The sequence below is a fragment of the Pelodiscus sinensis genome, chromosome 29, assembly GCF_049634645.1.
Source record: "Pelodiscus sinensis isolate JC-2024 chromosome 29, ASM4963464v1, whole genome shotgun sequence".
Taxonomy (NCBI): domain Eukaryota; kingdom Metazoa; phylum Chordata; order Testudines; family Trionychidae; genus Pelodiscus; species Pelodiscus sinensis.
Genome location: NC_134739.1, coordinates 9,288,832 through 9,309,481, shown reverse-complemented (window position 1 = coordinate 9,309,481; position 20,650 = coordinate 9,288,832). Strand labels below are relative to the sequence as shown.

The 20,650-nt window shown below is 64.7% G+C and overlaps 1 protein-coding gene and 1 long non-coding RNA gene across 5 annotated transcripts in view; both read right to left on the bottom strand.

The window, feature by feature from the left end:
- Positions 1-4,251: 4,251 nt before the first annotated feature.
- The window catches only part of LOC106733105 (voltage-gated delayed rectifier potassium channel KCNH4), a 42,091-nt gene continuing 25,692 nt past the window's right edge, over positions 4,252-20,650 (bottom strand). The window contains exons 8-16 of one of the 3 annotated variants that reach the window (XM_075911330.1): positions 20,303-20,497; positions 19,618-19,817; positions 17,215-17,464; positions 16,487-16,701; positions 11,691-11,729; positions 10,878-11,227; positions 8,834-8,982; positions 8,209-8,285; positions 4,252-6,781 (exon numbers count right to left, since the gene is read on the bottom strand). In XM_075911330.1, coding sequence (XP_075767445.1) covers positions 6,194-6,781; positions 8,209-8,285; positions 8,834-8,982; positions 10,878-11,227; positions 11,691-11,729; positions 16,487-16,701; positions 17,215-17,464; positions 19,618-19,817; positions 20,303-20,497 — 2,063 coding nt within the window. In that variant the 3' untranslated portion in view covers positions 4,252-6,193. The remainder of the gene's footprint in view (positions 6,782-8,208; positions 8,286-8,833; positions 8,983-10,877; positions 11,228-11,690; positions 11,730-16,486; positions 16,702-17,214; positions 17,465-19,617; positions 19,818-20,302; positions 20,498-20,650) is intronic. The other 2 variants (XM_075911331.1, XM_075911332.1) reach the window with 2 other exon arrangements.
- LOC112544125 (uncharacterized) lies at positions 11,749-15,559 on the bottom strand. 2 transcript variants are annotated; one of them, XR_012898023.1, is made up of 3 exons: positions 13,982-15,559; positions 13,747-13,858; positions 11,749-12,746 (listed from the first exon to the last, which is right to left on the bottom strand). It is a non-coding gene; the product is annotated as an uncharacterized LOC112544125 (long non-coding RNA). The 2 variants fall into 2 exon arrangements; XR_003087448.2 differs by lacking the exon at positions 11,749-12,746 and adding an exon at positions 12,755-12,971.

Genomic DNA, 20,650 nt, shown 5'->3' with positions numbered 1-20,650 from the left:
CACTCCTCCCTCCCCGCCCCTCCCAGCCCGGCCCTTCTCCGCGCTGCCGGAAGTGGGGCGTAGCGCGGCGGGGCGGTCCACGTGACGCACTCGCGGGGGCCGATGGGAGTTGTAGGCCTCGAGGTGGGAGGGTGCCGCCTGGGGCGGTGGGCGCAGCTTGGTGCGCAGGGAAGAAACAGGGGGAGGAGCCTGGAAGGGGGCGGAGCTTGAAGTGGGTGGGGGAAGCGGAGGGAGAAGCCTGGGCGGTGGTAAGGGGAGGGGGAGGAGCCTGGGGCAGAGGGAGGAGCCTGGAACGGGGATGGGCAGGGGGAGGAGCCTGGGGGCGTGGGTGGAGCCTGGGGCGGGGGCTCGGTGCTCCCTGGAGGAGGAGCCAGGGACAGAGGGAGGAGCCTGTAGTGGGGGGGGCGAGGGGGGATGAGAACGGAGGGGGTGGAGCCTGGGGCAGAGGGAGGAGCCTGGGGCGGGGGAATGAGAACGGAGGGGGTGGAGCCTGGGGCAGAGGGAGGAGCCTGGGGGGGGGGGAATGAGAATGGAGGGGGTGGAGCCTGCGGGTGGGGTTGAGCCTGGGGCAGAGGGAGGAGCCTGGGGCGAGGTGGGGGGAGGGAGGAGGAGCCAGGGACAGAGGGAGGAGCCTGTAGCGGGGGGGGGGGGGCGAGGGGGGGATGAGAACGGAGGGGGTGGAGCCTGGGGCAGAGGGAGGAGCCTGGGGCGAGGTGGGGGGAGGGAGGAGGAGCCAGGGACAGAGGGAGGAGCCTGTAGCGGGGGGGGAGCGAGGGGGGGGATGAGAACGGAGGGGGTGGAGCCTGGGGCAGAGGGAGGAGCCTGGGGCGAGGTGGGGGGAGGGAGAGCAGGAGGAAGACTCTGTTGCCTGGGTGGGGGGCCAGCAGGACTTCCCCCTGGTGGCAGCAGGGAGCTCCCTGGGATAGCTGGGATCATCTGTGCCACCCCAGAGCTGGGTGTGATAGGGAGGGGTGCTGGGCCACCCAAGCCTGCTGGGGGGGGAGGGGGGGGCGCTTGGCCTGGAGGAGACAGAGGTGGAGGCATTGGCCCACGGGTCTGCTTTGGGACGCAGCCTGCCCTGCTGCACACGGTCAGTCCCGTGCCCACGGCTGGAGCTGGCCCTGAGGACAGCTGGACTGGTATAGTGGTTTTAGGCTGTTCTGCTGCCCCCATCCCCTCTTACCCAGGAGGCTGCAAACTGCCCAAGTCCAGCCACCAACATGACTAGTGTTGCCAGGTGTCCGGTATTGTACCGGACAGTCCGGTATTTGCTCGCTCTGTCCGGTAAAACAAATCAGACAATACTGGACACGTGCAATGTCCGGTATTGTCTGATTTTTCCGGCTGCGCACCAGACAGAAGCCTGGCAAGGGCGGGGGGAGCGGCTGGGCGTCCTAGTTGGGAAGCGGGGCCACCATTGCCGCCGAGAGCCCTCCGTTGGTTGAGTGGGGGAAGCCTCCTCCTTGCTCGTGCGTTGCCGGGAGCCTGCGCGGGACAGGCAGCGCCCCAGGATCTGCAAGTGCCCGGGTCAGTCCCGCTCCCGCCGGCCGATTTGCTCACCCCTCCCCTACCCGGCCGGCCGGTCCTCCCCCACTTCCCCTCCTGATCTTCCCCGGCCAGCCCCCCTGCACCGCCCCCCAGCTCTGCTTCCCACTGGCCTGTTCTTCTTCCTGCGCCGCTGCACCCCCGCCCCCGCCAACTCTGCTTCCCTCCCAGCCAGCCCCACGGCTCCCGACCCCTCCCCAGCTGTGCTTCCCACCTCCCTTCCTCCTGCCCCCCCTTCCTCCCGGCCAGCCTCGCAGCTCCCGCCCCCCCCTTCCTCCCGGTCAGTTCCCCTCCCCTGATATTCCGCGGCCAGCTCCGTACCGCCCAACCTCCCCCCCCACGACCAGCCCTGCTTCCCGTTGGCCCCCCCATCTTTCCCCAGCCAGCCCCGTTGCCCCCCCCCCGTTAGCTGTTTCCAGGCCCCCCCACCCTTCCCAGTCAGTACCGCTCCCCGCCTGGCCAGTCCTTCTCCCTCCCCTCCTCCTATGAAGCGTGTCCAGTTTTTTTGTTAATGACTACCTGGTAACCCCTAGCAGTGCCCCATCCCTGTGATCACCACAGAGATTTAAACTGAGAAGCAACTTGCCTCCCTCCTCAAGCCCCCCCTGGCTCCCAACACCCCAGCTCCCTGACCCCAGCCCCAGGTTCTGCAAGGCTGCTGGCACAAAATGGCCTTGGAGTCTTTTTTTTTTTTCTCAACCTCTTTGGCTCCCCCCCCCCTTTTTTTTTCCTTCAACAGAATTTTTTCTCAGTGTTTTTTTTTTTTTTGGCAGGGGGCGGCTTGTTCTGTATTTTTGTTTCAACCATCTGACAACCGTAGACCTGACCCATGCCAGCTACACAATTCAGCCTCGGCGCGCTGACAGGGCCCCTCCACAAACCCAGGCCGTGGCTCAGGGCTTAGGAGAGGGTTCTGCCTCCAACATCCCAGCGGGGCTGTAGCTCCCAGAGGCTGGCACTAGCAGGAGAGGGCTGTGCTGGGCAGCAGAAGATCCTGGGTTCAGGCCTGCCTCTGACACATACGCAACCACCCAGAGCTGGCTGCATTTCAGCGGCGGGTGTGCAGAGCAGCCAATGAGCATTGGAAAGAAAGGGGCTGAAGACGTGAACATCACCGTGGTGCAGTGGAGGGGAATTCCCCCGAGTAGGGGTGTCCTCACGGACAGCAGCCCCTGGCGTTTCTGCAGCAGTGCCTGATGGGCGGGAGAGCAGAGCGTAGTCCTGTGCCATGCCCTGGAGACGAGGGCTCTGGGGTTCAAAGGGCAGAAGTGGCAGCTGTAGCTACCCAGGGCCTGGCAGGTTGCCAGGACAGGGGCCTGGTAAGAGGAAATTTGGCAGGCAGAGCTATGGGCTGGCTCCGCCCTACTTGGCTGTAGGATCTTTACGGGTGTTCAGGCTGGGTCCTAGTCTGTTACATCGGGAGCTGCTGTGACTCAGCCCAATGCCGGCCCTGCTGCAGCTTGGAAAGCACATGGAGCAATGGGGACTGTGGGCTGGGTCGGAGGATGGGATCAGCGACCTGCCCTTGGTGTGGCCCAGCAGCCTGCAGTCACACGGCAGCCCCAGCTTAGGAGAGCAGGTGATGCAACCCACCCCGAGGGCTCGTTAGGGGAGGGAGCCGAGAGGCCGCCCTGTGTTGCCAGCAGCGATGTTTGTTGCTCGCAGAGACCTGGGAGCTCTGGCCCAAGGGAGATTTTTCACGGGCTAGCCTGTGTGGCTGGGGCAGAGCAGGGAGAGAAACCTCCCCCCCTCACAGGGTCCAAGCTGCCAGAGTCAAGGGGCGCAGTCAGTGAGCCGGGCTGGGTAAGCCCCCAGGAGCATGTAGAGAGCTGCAGAGCACAGGGCGGACAAGGCCACAGGAGGCGCTGCCTGTCAGCATAAACCCCACTGCCCCCCATGCCGGGCTGGAGAGCAGGCTGGGCCACTGAGCCAGTGGGGCAGGGGAAACGCACACTCCCCTCTAGGCCAGAAAACTGGGTTGGCCAATCTATCCATGGCTGAGCCCCAGCAGCCTAGGACAGGTGGGGACTGGTGCCCGTGAGTCAGGCTGGCTTGCCAGGAAAAGGCGCCACCAGTTAATTGCCCTGTTCCAGGGAGGGTAGCTGGCTGGCACAGCACCTCTGACAACACGGCTACGTCTAGACTGGCATGATTTTCCGCAAATGCTTTTAGCGGAAAAGTTTTTCCGTTAAAAGCATTTGCGGAAAAGAGCATCTAGATTGGCACGGGTGCTTTTGCGCAAAAGCACTTTAGACGCAGTTTTGTGCAAGAAAGCCCCGATCGCCATTTTCGCCATCGGGGCTTTTATCCGCACAACAATACCGCGTTGTCTACACTGGCCCTCTTGCGCAAAAGCATTTACACACGAGGGCTTTTGCCCGAACGGGAGCAGCGTAGTATTTCCGCACGAACACTGACAATCTTACAGTGTCTTACAGCAAGTGGCTGTGATGGCAAGTGGGTGGGGGAAGGGGCAAGGCCTGAACTGGTCCCCAGGATCCCAGAAAGCAGCAGCAAAGGGATCTGAGCAGATGGAGCCCCAGGTAGGGGGGGGCCTTTCAGCAAGGTGCTTTGGGGTGCCAGGTATTTTGGGAATCAGACTGAGTTGTCCCCCCCCCGTCTCTCCAACCCCTCCTATGCCAGCCATTGACCGTACCACGTACCAAGCAGCAGGGGCACAACATTGCCCCTCCCCAAAAGCAGCAGGAGGCAGTGGCTGTAAAAATAGAGCTTTTATTTCATGTTGTGTCTCTGCAGCACCATGGAGGGGGTGGCCGGGGAGGGGCTGGGCAGCGGTGGCACATGCTGGTGGCAGATGCGGGGAGGATTCATCTGTGGAAGGGACCAAATATAAAACGGAGCAAAACGCCGGAGAATCACTGAAGTTCCCAGCAGGGAGCAGAGCCCCAGAGCCAGGCGCCGCAGCAGACGGGGAGGGCAGTGACGGGCGACTGCTGGAGTCCGGGTGCCTCTGGGCTCAGGGAGAACAGTGGCTGGTAGCAGCCCAGCTCTGTCTGTCTGTCTGTCTCTCTGTGTGTGTGTGGTCCCAAGGAGGTGTCTGCTTGGCCGTGGTCCCCTTAACTCTGCCCGCCGTGGCTGGGTCCAGGCTCACCACCTTGTGGCCCAGCCCAGCCCCTGCAGGCCCAGCCCGAAGAGGCAGGCTGGCACGGCTCTCTCTCGGACCAGCTGCTAGAGCTCAGCACAGGGTCCCTGGACAGCGACCAACCCTTATAGGGCTTCCCCTGCATCCTAATCCTGAGCACAAAGGGGCTTCCCCACCCACCCAGCCCCCTCCCTCGCACTGAGGTCAGAAGAGACTGCCGGTTGTGGCGAGCACAGCCAAGGTCTCGTGGGGAGGAGGCAGGCTGGGATGTGCCACACAGGCACTTGTTGGGAACAGCCCAGAGGCGGCCAGGGCGGAGAATTCCCAGTCGCCGAGGCGGCCAGGCAGGGCTGTGCCGGAAAAGACGTAGGGTGACACAGGCCCAGCGCTGGGGGCGGCTGCGTGAGCTGGACAGGTGGGGAGCTAGGCTGAGCTGGGTCATTCACACACAAAGGGGGTGCTCCTGGAGCTGCACAGCTCCCAGAATGCACTGCTCCAGCTCCCCTCCAGCCAGAGGGTCTGGCCGGCCACCCCCAGGACTGAACCAGGGCCCTGGAGCTTGGGCTCCGTCCCTGGAGTTGCAGCAATCACCCCCCTCCGGGGAGGGCAGGGGCACCTGGCCCCCCCGCGCAGGGGGTTACACTTGCATATTGGGACACGTAGCCTTGGCACAGCACAGTCTGGACCCCCCGACTTGCAGCGCCTCGAAACTGAGCCCTACGGCGCCGGGAACAAAGCGGCCGACAGCCTGGGGGTGGGGATTCCCGGCCGGGCACCAGGCGCTACCGAGTCCAGCCCAGTCCACCACTGCCCCTGAGGCTTCCCTGGAGTCCGGGGCGGATCGGCGAGAAGCTGGACGGCCCTACCGGCCCCGGTTTCCAAGTGGCCCTAGGATCAGCCCAGCTGGTTTCCAGCATTGTGCGTTTCATGCAGCTTTTCCTCCCATCAATTACACCAGAGCCCTTCCAGCCCGACCCGCTCGGCCCCCAGCTCCAGCCCCACCGCCCGCCCCGTGTTGAATTCGTGCCAATTCGTACTGGAGATAGGAGCAGAAGACTGGGGAGACAGCTCCCACCAGGGGAGCAGAGAGGTACCTCGCTGGGGGGGGGGGGGGCGCTCCAGGCCTGTGGGGCGCCAGTGGGGCTGGGCTGGGGGGCAGCGGATGGCCTTGTGCTCACGGTTGTCCTGGGCGTTCTACGGCTCTCGGAACAAACTGCTCGTCGCAAACGTAAAAAGCGTCATTTTGTAGAAAAGGCCGCGGCTCTGCAGTCTGCGGGCAGTTGGGTTGACAGCTGGAGCGGAAAGTGTCCTGGAAGAGCCCAGGAGGGGGGGCTCTCCTTCACTCCTCCCCCCAATTCCTATCTCTTGTGATTCCTCCTGCAGAGGAAAGTTGCTGCTGGCAGAACGGGGGTGGCCTCCGTGCGCTCCATCCGTTTCGCTCGCCCCGGTGCCCAGCCGGAGCCAGGCGGGCGCCACACCCGGAGGGCGAGCCAGACAGGAGGCAGGGGTGCGGCTCTGGGCAGGGGTGAGCCGACGGTGGGGGTGTCAGCGGAAGCTTTCCGAGTCTGATCTGCAACGGAGGAGTGGCCCGGGATGGCTCTGAGCGGGGCAGTGGGGGAAGGCGGGGCTGGGGCCGGCGGGGGGCGAGGGGAGGGGACACAGGACCGGGGAGCCTGCGAGCGAGTAGGGGAGGCTGGGCGTCAGCCCGCAGTGCAGGGCGGCCTGTGTCGGCGAGAGGAGGGCTCCGTCCATGGCCGCCCAGGGCAGGTGGTAATGGCAAGCGGGGCTGGAGGGCGTGCAGGGGGAGTCTCTGTGAGCGCGGAGTCCTTCTGGCTCCCGGGGGCTGGCCCTGGCGGAGGTGGTGCCGGGACAAGCTCCGGCGTCCCCCGCCCGTGGCGGCAGCGGCCCTGCGATGGCGGCGGCAGCCGAAGGCAGAAGAGGCGGCCCTGCTGCCGGGGGCAGTCTGGGCGGCTGCTCGCTCCCGCTGCTGGGTTTCGGGGGCGGGGAGGAGAGCACGGGGAGGCCGTAGGGGCAGGCCAAGACCGGGGCGTGCAGCAGCTGGCTCCGGAGCAGGTGCATCGTCCGCTGCAGCTCCCGGCTGAGGTGGGAAACTTCCTGGTTGAGGTGAATGAGCTGGAAACAAACGAAGGCAACAAATTCTGAGGACAGCGCCCCAAGGACGCGGCACCCTGCCCTGCTCCCACCACGGCCCAGGGCTCAGCAGCTCCCCGCCCCGGCAGCCTTTGCTTCCCAAGAGTGGCCGTGCGCCCCTTCCTGCTGCCTGGCGCCTCGCTTCCACCGGAGAAGCAAAGGATTCTGGGAGCACGGGGCAGGGATACCCCCTTGGGATCCGGCTGCTCCTGGATCTGCAGCCAGAGGAGTGTGGATCAGGAGAGGGCTGGCGGTGGGTGACTGGGAGGGGGTGTCTCAAGATTATGACATGCACCCGGACACAGCAGCCTATGTAACACCTGCCTGCCCACTGGGGCTCTTTTACCACAGGCAGCCATTTAGTCACCCCCACCTTGGACAGCCCCGGGCTCGTGTCCCAACTTGCTCATTGTCTTTTGTTCACCAGCCTCATTGGCAACACCCCCCAGGAAAGGGGGGTTACTGGCTGCTGCGGAAAGGCATGAGAAGCAGAAGCAGGAGCAGACCTTTTGTTTTTATAGGGCCTATAAAAACCAGGTAGTGGCCACCGCTCTTCCTTCTCTGCAGGGATGGCAGGTTTAACCTCCTGCTGGATTCAGGATGCTAACAACTCCCCCGGCGAATCGCAGCAGCCCAGCATACCCGCCCTGGCTCTCCTGGGGGCCGCTGTTTACCACGAGCGCTGGCTACGGAGGAGAGGAAAACCCAGGGGGCCAAGACACAGCAGCAGGCAGGCTGACAGGCCAGGATCCAAGGCCGAGGGGACCCGGCCCCACTGGTTTTACTGGGCTAGTCTGTGAGGGTCCGCACAAGGCAAGCAAAGGCCTGGGCCGCAGGAGAGGTCATGCTGGGGCTGCCCATGGAGATGCAAAGCCCGAGATCGGGGCTGGTTAAGGGCGCTCGAGTCCCAACAGGACCCTGGGGCTGCTGTCGCTTACGGCAGGAAACCGGCTGGTCCCTGCAGCAGCTTCACGTCTCGCTGCTCACCCGGCCAAGCTGCCTTGCTCAATATCCAGAGAGCCCTGGCAGCCTGCCCCCAAGGGCAACGGACCCTACCCCCAGCACGCAGCCCGGGGGAGGCGGGCGCGGAGGCGGGGCTGTTCCCAGAGCTGCCTTTGTTGCTATGAAATTGTCACCCAGACAGAGTGGGCGAATTGTCAACCCGGATCGCCTGAGTCAGCGGGAGCCGCGGAGCAGCCAGGGCTGCCTGAGCCGGCGCGGGCTCCGCGCTGGGGGTGGGGCACATCCCCCCGCCCTGCAGAACGCCCCCGGCAGCCACGTGCCGGGAGCTCTTTGCAGGAGGGAGCAAACCGGGCCCGTGGGTGCTGCAGCGGTCTGAGCGCCTGCGAAGCCCGGGAGACCCAGCCCGGCAGCGCCCGCCTCTCCCGCCCCCTGGCCCCAGGCCCTACCTCTTGGTTCAGTCTCCTGACGTTCTGCTTGATCTCATCCGCTTCCGTGCCTAAGGCTGGGCTGGCCTGGTCAGTCCCTGCAAAGAACCCAGACCCGGCTCAGGGACTGTCGACCCCGACCCACAGGGACTCGGGGGCCCTGGCAGGACAACGGGCCGGGGGCAAAGCCTGAGTGAACCCCACATCGTCACCTGCCCCTCGCGGGACCAGCTGCCCCCTTTGGACGTAGCCCCTCCCTCGCCGGGCCTCATCCTGGGCCCATGCCCGGAACACTCAGACACGGGGGCTTCCAGCTGGGGGAGAGGGTGTCAGCTGCTCCCGCCCCTGCTGCGCAGCCTCCTCCCGGGGCCGCTCAGGCCAGGCTGGCAGGTGGTGGAGCTGAACGAGCCGCTGCTCATCCCGACGGGCACCATAACCACAAAGCGCCGGCACCCAGGAGGCTCCTGCAGGCAGGACTGAACGTCTCTCCGGAGGCCGGCCAGGAACATGCCCAAGGGCACACGGTGAGTCAGAACCAGGACCGGACCCAGGAGTCCGGCTGTAGGGGAGAGGAAACCAGGCAAACCCTGCGACTAACGCTCCCCCGGGCCCAGAGGAAACAGCTGCTCTCCCGGACGGAGCGCACCGCGTGGCCTGGACGGCGCCGGGTGGGGCAGCAGGCGGTTACCGGACGTCGGCGAGTCCACGACGGAGCTCGGCGGGGGCGGCTCCACGTTGAAATGGAACGTTTGCGTCTCCGACATCCCGCCATCGTCCTCGATCCCGTCAACGACCCTAAGGGAGGGGGGGTTATGGCCAGGGAAGGGTCCTCCCCATAGGACCGGCTGGGGCAGCACCATGGGCATCGCTAAGCGGCCCCTCTGCCTCTTAGGCATGGGGCAAATTCATGCCCTGGGCGACCGAGCTGGGCTCCAGACCCTCCCTCGCGCCCTGGGCGACCGAGCTGGGCTCCAGACCCTCCCTCGCGCCCTGGGCGACCGAGCTGGGCTCCAGACCCTCCCTCGCGCCCTGGGCGACCGAGCTGGGCTCCAGACCCTCCCTCGCGCCCTGGGCGACCGAGCTGGGCTCCAGACCCTCCCTCGTGCCCTGGGCGACCGAGCTGGGCTCCAGACCCTCCCTCGTGCCCTGGGCGACCGAGCTGAGCTCCAGACCCTCCCTCGCACCCTGGGCGACCGAGCTGGGCTCCAGACCCTCCCTCGCGCCCTGGGCGACCGAGCTGAGCTCCAGACCCTCCCTCGCGCCCTGGGCTCACTGGCTCCTATGGGGCAATGCCCAAGGATTGCAACGCAGCCAGCTGAGCAGAGGACGGCAGCTGCTGGTGAAAGTGAAACGAGCCAATGGGTCTCAGCCTTGATCCAGGCAGATGGCCCCATGGAGCCAGCCCCACCCCCACCCCGTGGCACTTACCGCCCATCCCCCAGGCTGGCAGCACCGGCAGGGCGGCCAGGGCTGGGTGGGCAGAGGCATAGGCGCCCGGCACGGACACGCTGGGGTGTGGGGTGCTTGCCTCACGTCTGCAGGCAGTAACTGGAGTATTTGGCTGTATCACGCCGGGATCTGCCGGCCCAAGCAGCTGGAATCCCCCAAAACCGCCTGCATCTCCCCAGTGTTGCATGGCAGGTGCCGCGTCCTGCAGGGGCAGGTGGGTGGGGCCTGCCGTTCGTCCCACCTGGGCCCAGCCCTGCGCTGACCAGCCCCCCCTCAAACCATCACCCTCCCTGCCCCCTCCTCCCCCCCACGGAACGCCAGTGATGTCGGCCATTCGGCAGCACCACAGCGACGGTCGGGAGCCCCCGGGGCAGCGACGCGCTGGGTGCAGGAGGTGGGACGCCCAGGGAATCCAGCAGGCTGGCTCCGGCAGAGCAGCAGCCCAGAGCACGTGCGTGTGTGCGTGTACGTTTTCAAACACCGGGGCCAAACTCTCACAGGCAACATGCCCCTGAACCTGCGGGGAGTTCGCTGCGGCCAGCCAGAGCTGCAGGTGACGGGCAATTACCGTGAGATGAACTGGGAAGAGAGGGGCAGGCGGGAATGTGTGTGCGAAAGAGGCAACACGCTCGGGCTGCTGTCTTTCTAACGTGTGCACACGTGCGTGAATGCATGAAACCCTGCCAGTGTGCGCACGTGCGAATGCATGCTACCCCCCAGCATACACACACACGTGCAAATGTGTTCACCCCGCCAATGTGCAAAGGCACAAATGCATGCAACCCCGCCAACGTGCGCACGTGCAAATGCATGCTACCCCCCAGCATACACACACACGTGCAAATGTGTTCACCCCGCCAATGTGCACAGGCACAAATGCATGCAACCCCGCCAACGTGCGCACGTGCGAATGCATGCTACCCCGCCAGCATGCACACACACGTGCAAATGTGTTCACCCCGCCAACGTGCACATGCGCGAATGCATGCAACCCCGGCAACGTGCACATGCGCGAATGCATGCAACCCCGGCAACGTGCACATGCGCGAATGCATGCAACCCCGGCAACGTGCACACGTGCGAATGTATGCAACCCCGCCGACGTGCGAATGCATTCACCCCGCCAACCTGCACAGGGGTGCGAGCAGGTGGCGAGGCACGCACGCAAACCCTCGCACGCTGGTTTGGGGGCTCGGCCCTCAGCCGTGGCGTTCCAAGATGGTGGGGCTGCCCGGCCTTACCTGGGGCTCAGATCTGGGGGGCCGTAGGCGTGCAGGGAGGGGATCAGGAGCTTGGTTGGCCTGTGGCCGTTGCTCTCGCCCTCTCTTGGACACTGCGGAGAGGGGCTCCTGCCCCGGCTGCAGCGGGCGGGGGAGCGGCAGGTGCGGCGCAGGGCCGAGAACTGGCGCAGCTCGTCACCCAGCAGGCTGCTGAGGGAGCCGCCCCGCACGGGGCTGTGCAGGGTGGGCAGCAGCAGCTTGCGGTGGGTCAGGCTGGTGGGCGAGGGGTGGAAGAAGTCGTCGGGAGCCTCGGCGTCCTCCAGGATGGAGGGGAGGGGCTTCTCGGGGCTGGCGCCGCTCTCCGGGTGAGGCTGCAGGCAGAGGGAGGGAGCTGGGGGCCAAAGGCAAGGGAGCTCCCGCACGTGGCGCTGGCTCAGGGGGCAGGACAACCCCCCCCCCCCCGACATCGCTCAGCCAGGCCAGCGGGGCAGGGGGAGGAAGGACGCAGGCTCCCTACTCCGAGGGTCCCCAGGGAGCCCAGCGACTGCAGGCAGAGCCGGGGGAGCTGCCGCGCCTCGGCCCCCTCCCCTGCCCAGCGCCGGGCCGTGAGGGCGGCTGGACACCCGCAGAGCCCGGCAGCCTCCTGTTCCCAAAGGCCCCGAGAGCCGGGGAGTCGCTGGGGCGAGCGGCCGCTGGCCCCGCACGTCGGGTGGGGGTGGGGGAGGGAGAGTGTTTCAAATGAGCCCCCGGCACAGAGTGAACTCGGGGGGGGGGGGGGGGGGGGGTCCAGGCAGTGGCCAGCCCAGCCCCCCAGCCTGGTCCAAGCCAACCTACCTGGGATAACCGAGGGGACCTGGGAAATCGCAGGAGCCCCTGGAAACCAAGCAGAGAAAGGCCGGTCAGCGTCGCTCCATTCCGACCCAGGCCCCGGGCTCCGGCCAGCCCCCAGGAGCAGCCCCCAGCTGGGGGAGCAGCGGAAGGTGCCGAGCGAACACACGCGGGGGGTCATGCTGCGTGGACAGGAGCCGGTCCCCAGCGGGAACAGGCAGGAGCGGGTTGCCCACAGGTGCCGGGGGATCGCCCAGAGCTCTATGTCAGTGCCCGGCCGCCTGTGCCCAGGATCCGACTGCTCCGTGCCTGCCCTGACCGAACACCGCCCCCTGCCGCCCCGCCCGGCCTCTCGAAAGGACAGTCCCCGAGGGTCTGCAAGGCACAACAGCAACCGCGGCACGGGGCCGGCTCCCGGGCACAGCCCGCGCCCGGGGAAGAGGAGGCCCAACAGCCTGTGATACGGGGAGCTCCGTGGTTCTAGCCCATGCGGCTCTTCACATCTGAAAGTGCGGCTCGTGAAGCCTCCTCCCCACCCCCGTGGCTTGCGAAGCTGCCCCATGCACCCCTAGAAATGGCGTCCTCAAGATGGTGGCGGCCGACAGGCGTCCGACGTGGCCTAAAACCTGCCAGTGGTTTTTAAAGGGGCAGCGTCCTCTTTTTCTTTTTTTGCTCAACAATTCTGGGGCGGCTCTTTGCATTTTTTCCGCCGCCGTTTCGGCTCTCTTCGTTTAATGGGTTGGCCACCCTTGTTCTAGCCGGACAGGGGGACCAGTGAACATCGGATTCTTGGCCTTGGGCCGGCGCTGGGGCGAGTGGGGAAAGTTCTCCTCTTGCACTCCACGGCTCCAGCTCTCCTGGCCCTCAGGGGCTGCCAAGGGGAGGCCTCTCGGAAGTGGGGCCGGGGTAACATGCCATCTCCAGCCAGCCCGTTGGGTGTCCAGAAAGACTCTTCCACTCTGGCCTGGGCTTCCGGTTGCTTGGCTCCCATCTCAGAGAGCAGCGGCCCAGTTCCCTGCGTCTTCGCCCCAGAGCGGGGGGCTCGGAGGCTATTCTGCAAAGCTGTGGGGGGAGGGTTTGGTCCAGCGTTTGAACCAAACCAGCATCTGCAGAGGGCGCAGTGGCACCCAAGAGACACCCCTCCTGGCTGGAGCTCGGCCGGATGCTGGAGCAGGGCAGAGGAGACAGCTGTGCCCGAGCCGAGCTGGCTTGTGAATTTCACCACTGGGTAAGTTGAACCAGCTCCATGAGGCCACATGCCCCACGGCCATGCACGGTGCTGGAAGGCTGATGGGGGAAAGGGGGCGAAATAAAAGCCACTGGGGCAGCGACACCTCACAGCCAGCGTTCCCTGTAAGCTGAGCACTTGGGCAGCCACCCAGGAGAGATTCAAATGCCACCCTGCTGGTGAGCAGAGCGCCCAGAGCCGGCAGCGTGTGTTTCTAGGGTGGTGCACCTCCCCCACATGCCCCAGCACACATAACATTTATTCTGCACACGGAAGGAAAAAATTAGAAGGAACACTGCTCCGAGCCTGCACTTGAGAGCGGAAATAGGACACATGGGGGCGGGGGAAGGAAGCGGCCTGGTGCACAGGGTCTGGCACGAGGGGGCACCGCCTACCCCTCTCTCCAATTCCACGAGGCCTGTTACCGCTCCAGCCCCACCTCAGCCCAAAGCAGTGCCTAGCCCCACTGCTGGTTTCGTGCCAGGAGGAACGATACCTGGCAGCAGGTGCCTTTGCTGCTGTGGGTTTCTGGCCCTGCCCCCAAACTCGGGCTCTCCCCCTTGCCCCACCAGCCCTATGGGGCCCACTGGGCATCCAGCCAGTGGTGAGGCCGGATCGCAGGCAGCATCTACCATCCTGTGCCCAGAGGGTCGCTCCGAGAGGACTGTGGAAACAGAGATTTTTGGGTGCTTCACGACTAAACCTACAGGGGCTGAGCAGGGAGCAGGGGCTGGCAAGGGAGGCTGGGAATCCGTCACACGCCAAGGACCACTCCGGCGGGGTGGGTGGAGGGACAGCTTGGGGGGGTCGGGAATGGGTCACACAGCCCTTCACCTCGAGGTCACTGCTTGGAATGCAGCCTGGGTCGGTAGCGACCGAAGCACGTTACCATCCGCCGGCTGTTCAGCGGCCTATGCGAAATGAGCGGCTGGTCTCGCTCCAGGTCCTAGTGGACAAAAACCACCCGTCACAATTGGCACCGAGCCGCGGCCGGCAGAGCAGACAGCCTGGGCCGGGCTGGCCCAGAGACGCAGGGCCTCGGCAGGGAGCAGCGGGAGGAAGCTGGTACCGAGTTTCAGCCAATCAGCGAAGCTGTTCCTACGCTTGGTACCTGCCACCAGCTGGCTTGGAAGATGCTCCCAGGGGAGGAGGGGGGTTGGCACATCTACCTTCTTGCTGATGTCATAATCCAGAGCAAGTGACATCACAAGGCATTGCCATGGAGGTGACGGTGATGTCAGAAGTGCCAGATGCGGCCCCACCAAATGGAAGGAGCCTCGGGGGGATGGGCCCCGCATGGCATTTGTCTGTCAATCTCAACCGGGTTTTACTTCCTGAAAACCCAGTTACCCCCTTCGTTCCATTGTTCTCCCTATTTTCATTATGGGCCAGACGCCGAGCCGCAAATCGCAGTGCTGCAGGGTCAGGCCACAGCAGGAAGGACGCTACTGTCTGGCCTTGGTGACCTGAAACCTCACGGAAACATCTGATCCTGCAAGCCAGCTCAGGCCGAACCCGCAGAGCAGCCGAACCCGGAGCAAACCCAACTGGTCTGCAGGCAAAACCTGTCTCCCCCCGCCAGACTTCATGAGACCCGACGGCGCTGGGCCCGTCGGCTGCACGTTCACTTCTTTGTGCCACCGTTACGGAGGGAGGGGCTGCCCAGCTGTGAAGCTGCACTTTGCAGGCTAACCAGCAGAGGGCGCAGCTGGCACTTAGTTTTGGTGGGTCCTACGCAAACAGGGGGCTTGGTGTTTTACAAGTATCTCTGCTTACCGATGACTCGGAGATGGATTTTTTTAAAGGTTTTTAGGGCCCAGAGGGGAATTTCCCACCGAGTTCTATTCCATTCCAGGCCTGGGGGGATGCGCCGGGAACATACGCAGAGCTGGACGGGCGCGCCGGGGACCTACACAGAGCCAGACGGGCAAAACACCCCGAGCTCTCCCCAACGCCGGCTCACAGCAAGTCTCTATTCCGGGCGGCTGAGCAACGAGCGGTTCCTTCTGAAGCGGAAGGGTCCCGCCTGACCGAGGGAGTCAGCGGAACGACGAACCCTCCGGCCCCAGGGGGCCCCTGGACGGCACTGGCTAAATTCCAGGCTCGGCTCTCAGAGTCGGGCACCAGCAAATGCCTGCCCCTCCCCCCCAACTGTGCGGACTCGTTAATGTTCCGTTTGCCGGGCAGGATTCATCCTGACACGAAGCTCTGGCCCTGGGACTCTCGGCGACTCCACAAGACAAGACAGTGCCCACTGCCAGGGCCGGATTAAGGGGGGGCTAGCCGGGCAGCTGCCCAGGGGGGCCAACCTATGGGGGGTGCCTGATGGCAGTTGTAAGGGGTGCCATGCGCCTGGGGGCTACACGGCACCCCTTACAGCTGCCACGCGTAACAGCCGGGTGAGATCCGAGCATGGGGCTCAGCCAATCCCGGGCCGGTGCCGCTTCCTAACAGGCTGTGGGTTACGTCTGACGTTACGCGGTGCAGTGTAACCACCACCAAGGTGGATTTGAACCTGAGACCTCAGGAGCTGCCTATAGGCGCCTCTACCCTCTGAGCTAAAAGCCAGCTGGCTCGCAGCCCGTGCTGTAGAGGTCTCTTGATCTTAACCGTTGCTGTGATTTGGTGCCACTTGCAGTACTCAGTAACCACACTAGGGCGCTGTCTACACGCGCAGCTTCTTGCGCAAGTAATATGCAAATGAGGCTAAGCATGGAATATCGCCGAGCCTCATTTGCATACCTAATGAGCCACCATTTTTTTCAGAAGAGGCTCTTGCGCAAGAAGGAGTGTCTACACTGCCCCTTCTTGTGCAAGAAAACCCTCTTGTGCAAGGCCGTTCTTCCTGGAAAGTACTAGGTGTAACGGCCTTGCGTAAGAGGGGTTTTCGTGCGCGAGAAGGGGCAGTGTAGACGTTCCTTCTTGCGCAAGAGCCTCTTCTGAAAAAAGGGTTGCTCATTAGGTATGCAAATGAGGCTCAGCGACATTCCACGCTTAGCCTCATTTGCATATTACTCGCACAAGAAGCCGCGAGTGTAGACATAGCCCAGGTGTGTGGGTTACAGTAGCACACCCGCTGGGCTGCCACTGACCCCTGGCAAGGCCCGGGCAGGCGGCCCCCGGGCGGGTGAGTGGGCCCACCACACCCTGTGGTTTCCCAGCCCTCACCGGCACGGATGGGGCAACGGAGCCTGCTAGGGACGCGACACACTCGGCCGACGCGCCGCCCTTCTCCGGCCGGCAGGAATGGGGAGTCCAAACTGCCTTTGAGCAGTGTGGCAGGGAGGGTGTGACGGGGTGTCCCCTCGCACGAGGCCCCTGGTGTTAGCACTCGTGCACAGCAGTCACTACAGTCCCCTCCCCGCCCAGCCACCGATCCTGCCCGCAGCAGGGCCAAACGGCCGGGGTCAGGGCGCCGAGTGCTCCCGGCTGCAGGAGCGACTCGGAGCCGCTGTCTCACCTCACCAGCCCAGCCCTTGGGGCTGAGGGGACCCGAACGCCCTCTGCAAGCCCTGTGCATCCCCCGGGGCCGGGGCGTGGGCAGGGGGCGGCTCCGGGACCGGCGCGCACCCACCTCGATGTCGCTGCCCTCCCGCAGGTTGAAGGTGAGGTCCTGGTGGATATCGGCCAGGAACTTGCTGGAGTACTCGGGGTACAGCTCCAGCACCTCAAAGAGGCCGCGCAGGCTGAGGTACTGCAGGTCGCAGTAGGTCAGCGCCTTGACGTCCGCGTTGGTTTTGATCACCTGGTCCTTGCCGGGCAGGTCGGCCCCAATCAGGTCCCCTTTGCCTGCGGGCGTCAGGAGAGGGGGATAAGCCGGACGAGGGGCTCCCTGGCCAGGCCTCAGAGGGTTCACTGCCCAGAGGGGAACCTGAGGCACAGAGCCTGGCCCTCTTCCAGCCGGGAATGGAATCCAGGCTCCAGTGCCCTTTCTTAGACCCAGCTGGGAGTGGGGCAGCCGGGCGTCTTGCTCCCCAGGGAGAGCCCTTTGGGGGAGATGACAAGCTGGACTGCCCCCCAAGACAGGCCTGCGTCCGTGCGGGGGGCCGCCCCCAGCCCAGCAGTGGCTTGGACCAGCCGCGGGGCCCCCTCAGGACGTATCGGAGACCCTGAACCCAAGGGTGGGGCTTTGCCAGCTCCCGTCACGGTGCGAGGCGCAGTCTGGAGGGCCCGTCTCCGCAGCCGCTGTCTGAGCTGGGTGCAGGGGATGGGCACCGGGGAGCAACCGCCGCCCGCTGCCCGGCGAGGCCCCCGCGCCTCAGGCACTCGCTGCCCGGGAGCCGGCCCGGGGCACGGCCTTACCCAGGATGGCCAGCACCATGTTGTCCTTGAGGACCTCGAGGGAGCCGGAGCAGACGAAGTAGTTGGCCTGCAGGGCGTCGCCCTGGCGCAGCAGGTACTCGCCGGGGGCGCAGAAGGAGGTCTTGATGTGCAGGGAGAGGGCGCGCAGGCAGCCCCGGCTGGCCCTCTCGAAGAGCGGCAGCTGCAGGATGTCCTTGTTGAGGTGCATGGCGATGTCGGCCCGCAGCTCGTCGGGGAAGTCGCGCAGCAGCTGGGGGGGGAGCGGCGGGAGGGAGTCAGCATCGCCACGGCAGACAGAGCCGCGCCGTCCCAGCGCCGTGCGGAGCGTCACCGCCCTGCCCAGCAACACCGGCCTGGCCAGGCTGGCGGGGACGTTACCGGATGAACACGATGTCCCTTGTGACACAGTGGGGGGCTGCCTGCTCTGTAACCCGGGGTCCCCCTGCGCTGTGAGGTGCGATTCCCACTGACTCACCCACGTGTGGATTGGCCCAGACAGCTAGGCGCAGCCTGACCACATAACAAGGCTCTTCCCGGGGGAGAGACAAAGGGAGGGAGGCCGAGATGAACCAGGTCTCGGGGGAAGGGTCAGTTGCTGGCGGGGAAACATGAAGGAAAGAGCCTAAGCTGAGGGGGGGATGGACCCCCTAACCCAAGGGGTCTGAGGCATCCTGGCCCTGACTCCTGTAACCAAGCGAGCAGTCTGCGTATTCCCCCTGGCCCACACGGGGGGAGTTATTTCGAAATAACCCTCCTCGGTTCAAAATAATAAGCAGCGCGTCCTCCCTACCCAGCCTGTTATTTCGAAATCCGTCCTACTGCTTTCCTCAGGGAATCACGCTGATTTCAAAATAGCGGGCGTGTGGATGCGCCGCGGCAGCTATTTCGAAATAACTACCCCGCAGAGTCATTCGAAGTATTTGCTCCCCGGCGCTTCCTGGGGCTCGGAGTCGAGGGAGCGCGTCCACACTCATTCAATTCTTCAGCAGGCCCCTTATCCCGCCTTCCTAAAGCAGGAGCCAACTCCATCCCTGGGGCTGCCTGTGTTGGCTGTCCGGCCGGTCCCAGGGTGGACGGAGGGACTCGAACCCACCACCCCGCGCTCCCCAGGCGAATGCTATTGTTATTTCGGGAGTTATTTCTAATTTCGTTTTTTTGAAATAATTCCCCGGTGTAGACATGCACTACAGCTCATGGTTTGCTGGTTACGGTTACACTGTTGGGGGACACGCACCATGGGCGCATGTAGAGCTCTGAGGACTGGCTCTGTTAGCTCCGGGAGTCGTGCCGGCAGAACAGCTAGCCACCACGGCTGGGAACGGCTAGTCAAGCGGATTGGCCCACCAAGACGTACTTGGCTGACAATGGGCTTGGGGAGGTGCCAAGCCACATCTGAGGCGCTGTTCCAGGAATGGTCAGACCCGCCTGGAAGAACTGAGCCCCCCGGGGACAACAGGAGCCCCTCCACGTGGCCCAGGACTTATAAAGGGCCCTGGAAACCCTCCCTTTTGTCTTCAACCCTGCTTCTCTGGAGGATCTTTGCTCTGAACTAAAGATCTACACAAGGACTGAAGGCCCCAGCCTAACAGGGCACGCGGTCCAGAGACCTGATGCAAGACTGCGGTTTATTCCCTCTCTGCGACAAGCCTGCACCAAGAACTGTGCAACTGGGGTACATATTGGATGTACCAATTCCTTCCTGCCTTCCCTCGGTTTTAGGTTCTAAAGGACTAGCACCGTGTAATTTCTGGATAAGATCAGTGTTCCCTGCAAGCCGTGCGCTTGTGCAGCTGCTCAGGAGAGATTCACGTGCCTGCAGCAGATTAGCAGAGCACCCACAACTAGGATTGTGTTTCTCTTGGTGGTGCACATTTGTGCAGGCCTTGGCGCACATAACAAAATTCATTCCACACATGGAAGGAAAAGATGAGCAGGAACATCAGGTAAGCGTCTCAGTTGGCTGGTCCACGGGGATCAGAACCACCTTTTATTCAATGAGACTGGTTTTCATAACCTCCCATCTGCACACGGAGTGACATGGGTGGTAGGTGACACAGGAGATCTGGGGAGCTTGGAGGGGTGGGGAGCTGCTTGTAGGGCTTCTTGCTAGCCCATGTGGTGACCAGAAGGGCTCTTGGTGTGTTTGGTGCCTTATAGGGGACGAGCCCCGATCATGGGCTGTAAGTAGCTTTGCTCTGAGCTGACCCTCTTAGCAGGGCCCCTAGAACCTGTTATTACACTGAGCCGCACACGTGGGGCGCTCAGCTCCCTGCCCCATGGCACCACTCTCTGATCCTATTCCGCCAGGGCAAGCGCACGCATCAGCTAGTGCCACAACCCCCCGGAGAGCCGGCCCCGTGGGCAGCCCCGCTGGCGGAGGCCCGGCCCGGCGGCACCGCCTACCTCGTTGGCGTCGATGCCGTTGTTGACGGACCAGGTGGTCTGGAAGTACTCCAGCATCCTCTGCTTGAGCTGCTGCGGGAGGCGGTGCACGCGGATGAAGTCCTTGAGGTCCTTCATGCGGGTGTGGTAGAGGGAGCGGCGGGAGTACATGCGCTGGATGATGGCCGTCACGTTGCCGAACACCACGGCGTGCATGAGGGCTGCCGGGAGAGGCCGGTGCCGGCTCAGTGCCACGCTGGCAGGCACCCCGGGCTGAACCAGCCCAAGGCAGAGTCCCTGCACCACGGCGGCTGCCAGCCCGCCACGCTGGGGGAACCCGCCCGCGAGGAGTCTTTCCTGCCCCCCAGCACTGGGCGCACGTCCCCCTGCCTGGCCCCGCCCGGCTCCCCCCCCAGCACAAACTGCCTAGGCCTCCCCCAGCTTCCCTCTAGCACAGGGCGCCCGTCCCCCTGCCTGGCCCCGCCCAGCTCCCCCCCCAGCACAAAGTGCTTAGCCCCCCCCCCCGGCTTCCCCCCAGCACAGGGTGCATGTCCCCCTGTCCGGCCCCACCTGGCTCCCCCCCAGCACAGGGCGCATGTCCCCCTGCCCGGCCCCGCCCGGCTCCCCCCCAGCACAAAGTGCCTAGGCCCCCCCGGTTCCCCCCCAGCACAGGGCACCCGTCCCCCTGCCGGGCCCCCCGGCTCACCCCCGATCAGCATGGTGCAGATGGAGAAGATCTTCTCGGCGTCAGTGTTGGCGCAGACGTTGCCGAAGCCGACGCTGGTGAGGCTGCTGAGGGTGAAGTAGAGGGAGGCGATGTAGGCGCTGCGCACGGACGGGCCGCCCAGCGAGTTGTTGATGTAGGGCGCCTCTAGCCGCTTGCCCAGCTCGTGCAGCCAGCCTGCCAAGCACAGCCAGGGTTAGTCACTGGGGATGGGGGGTCAGGCTGGTCGAGCAGCCCTGGCAGCCAGCCCGCCGGGCCCCCGCAGCACCTCCTCTGCTGCTGGGCATCATCACGGTGCAGGCCTGGTGCCGGGCTGGGTCCCACGCGCTG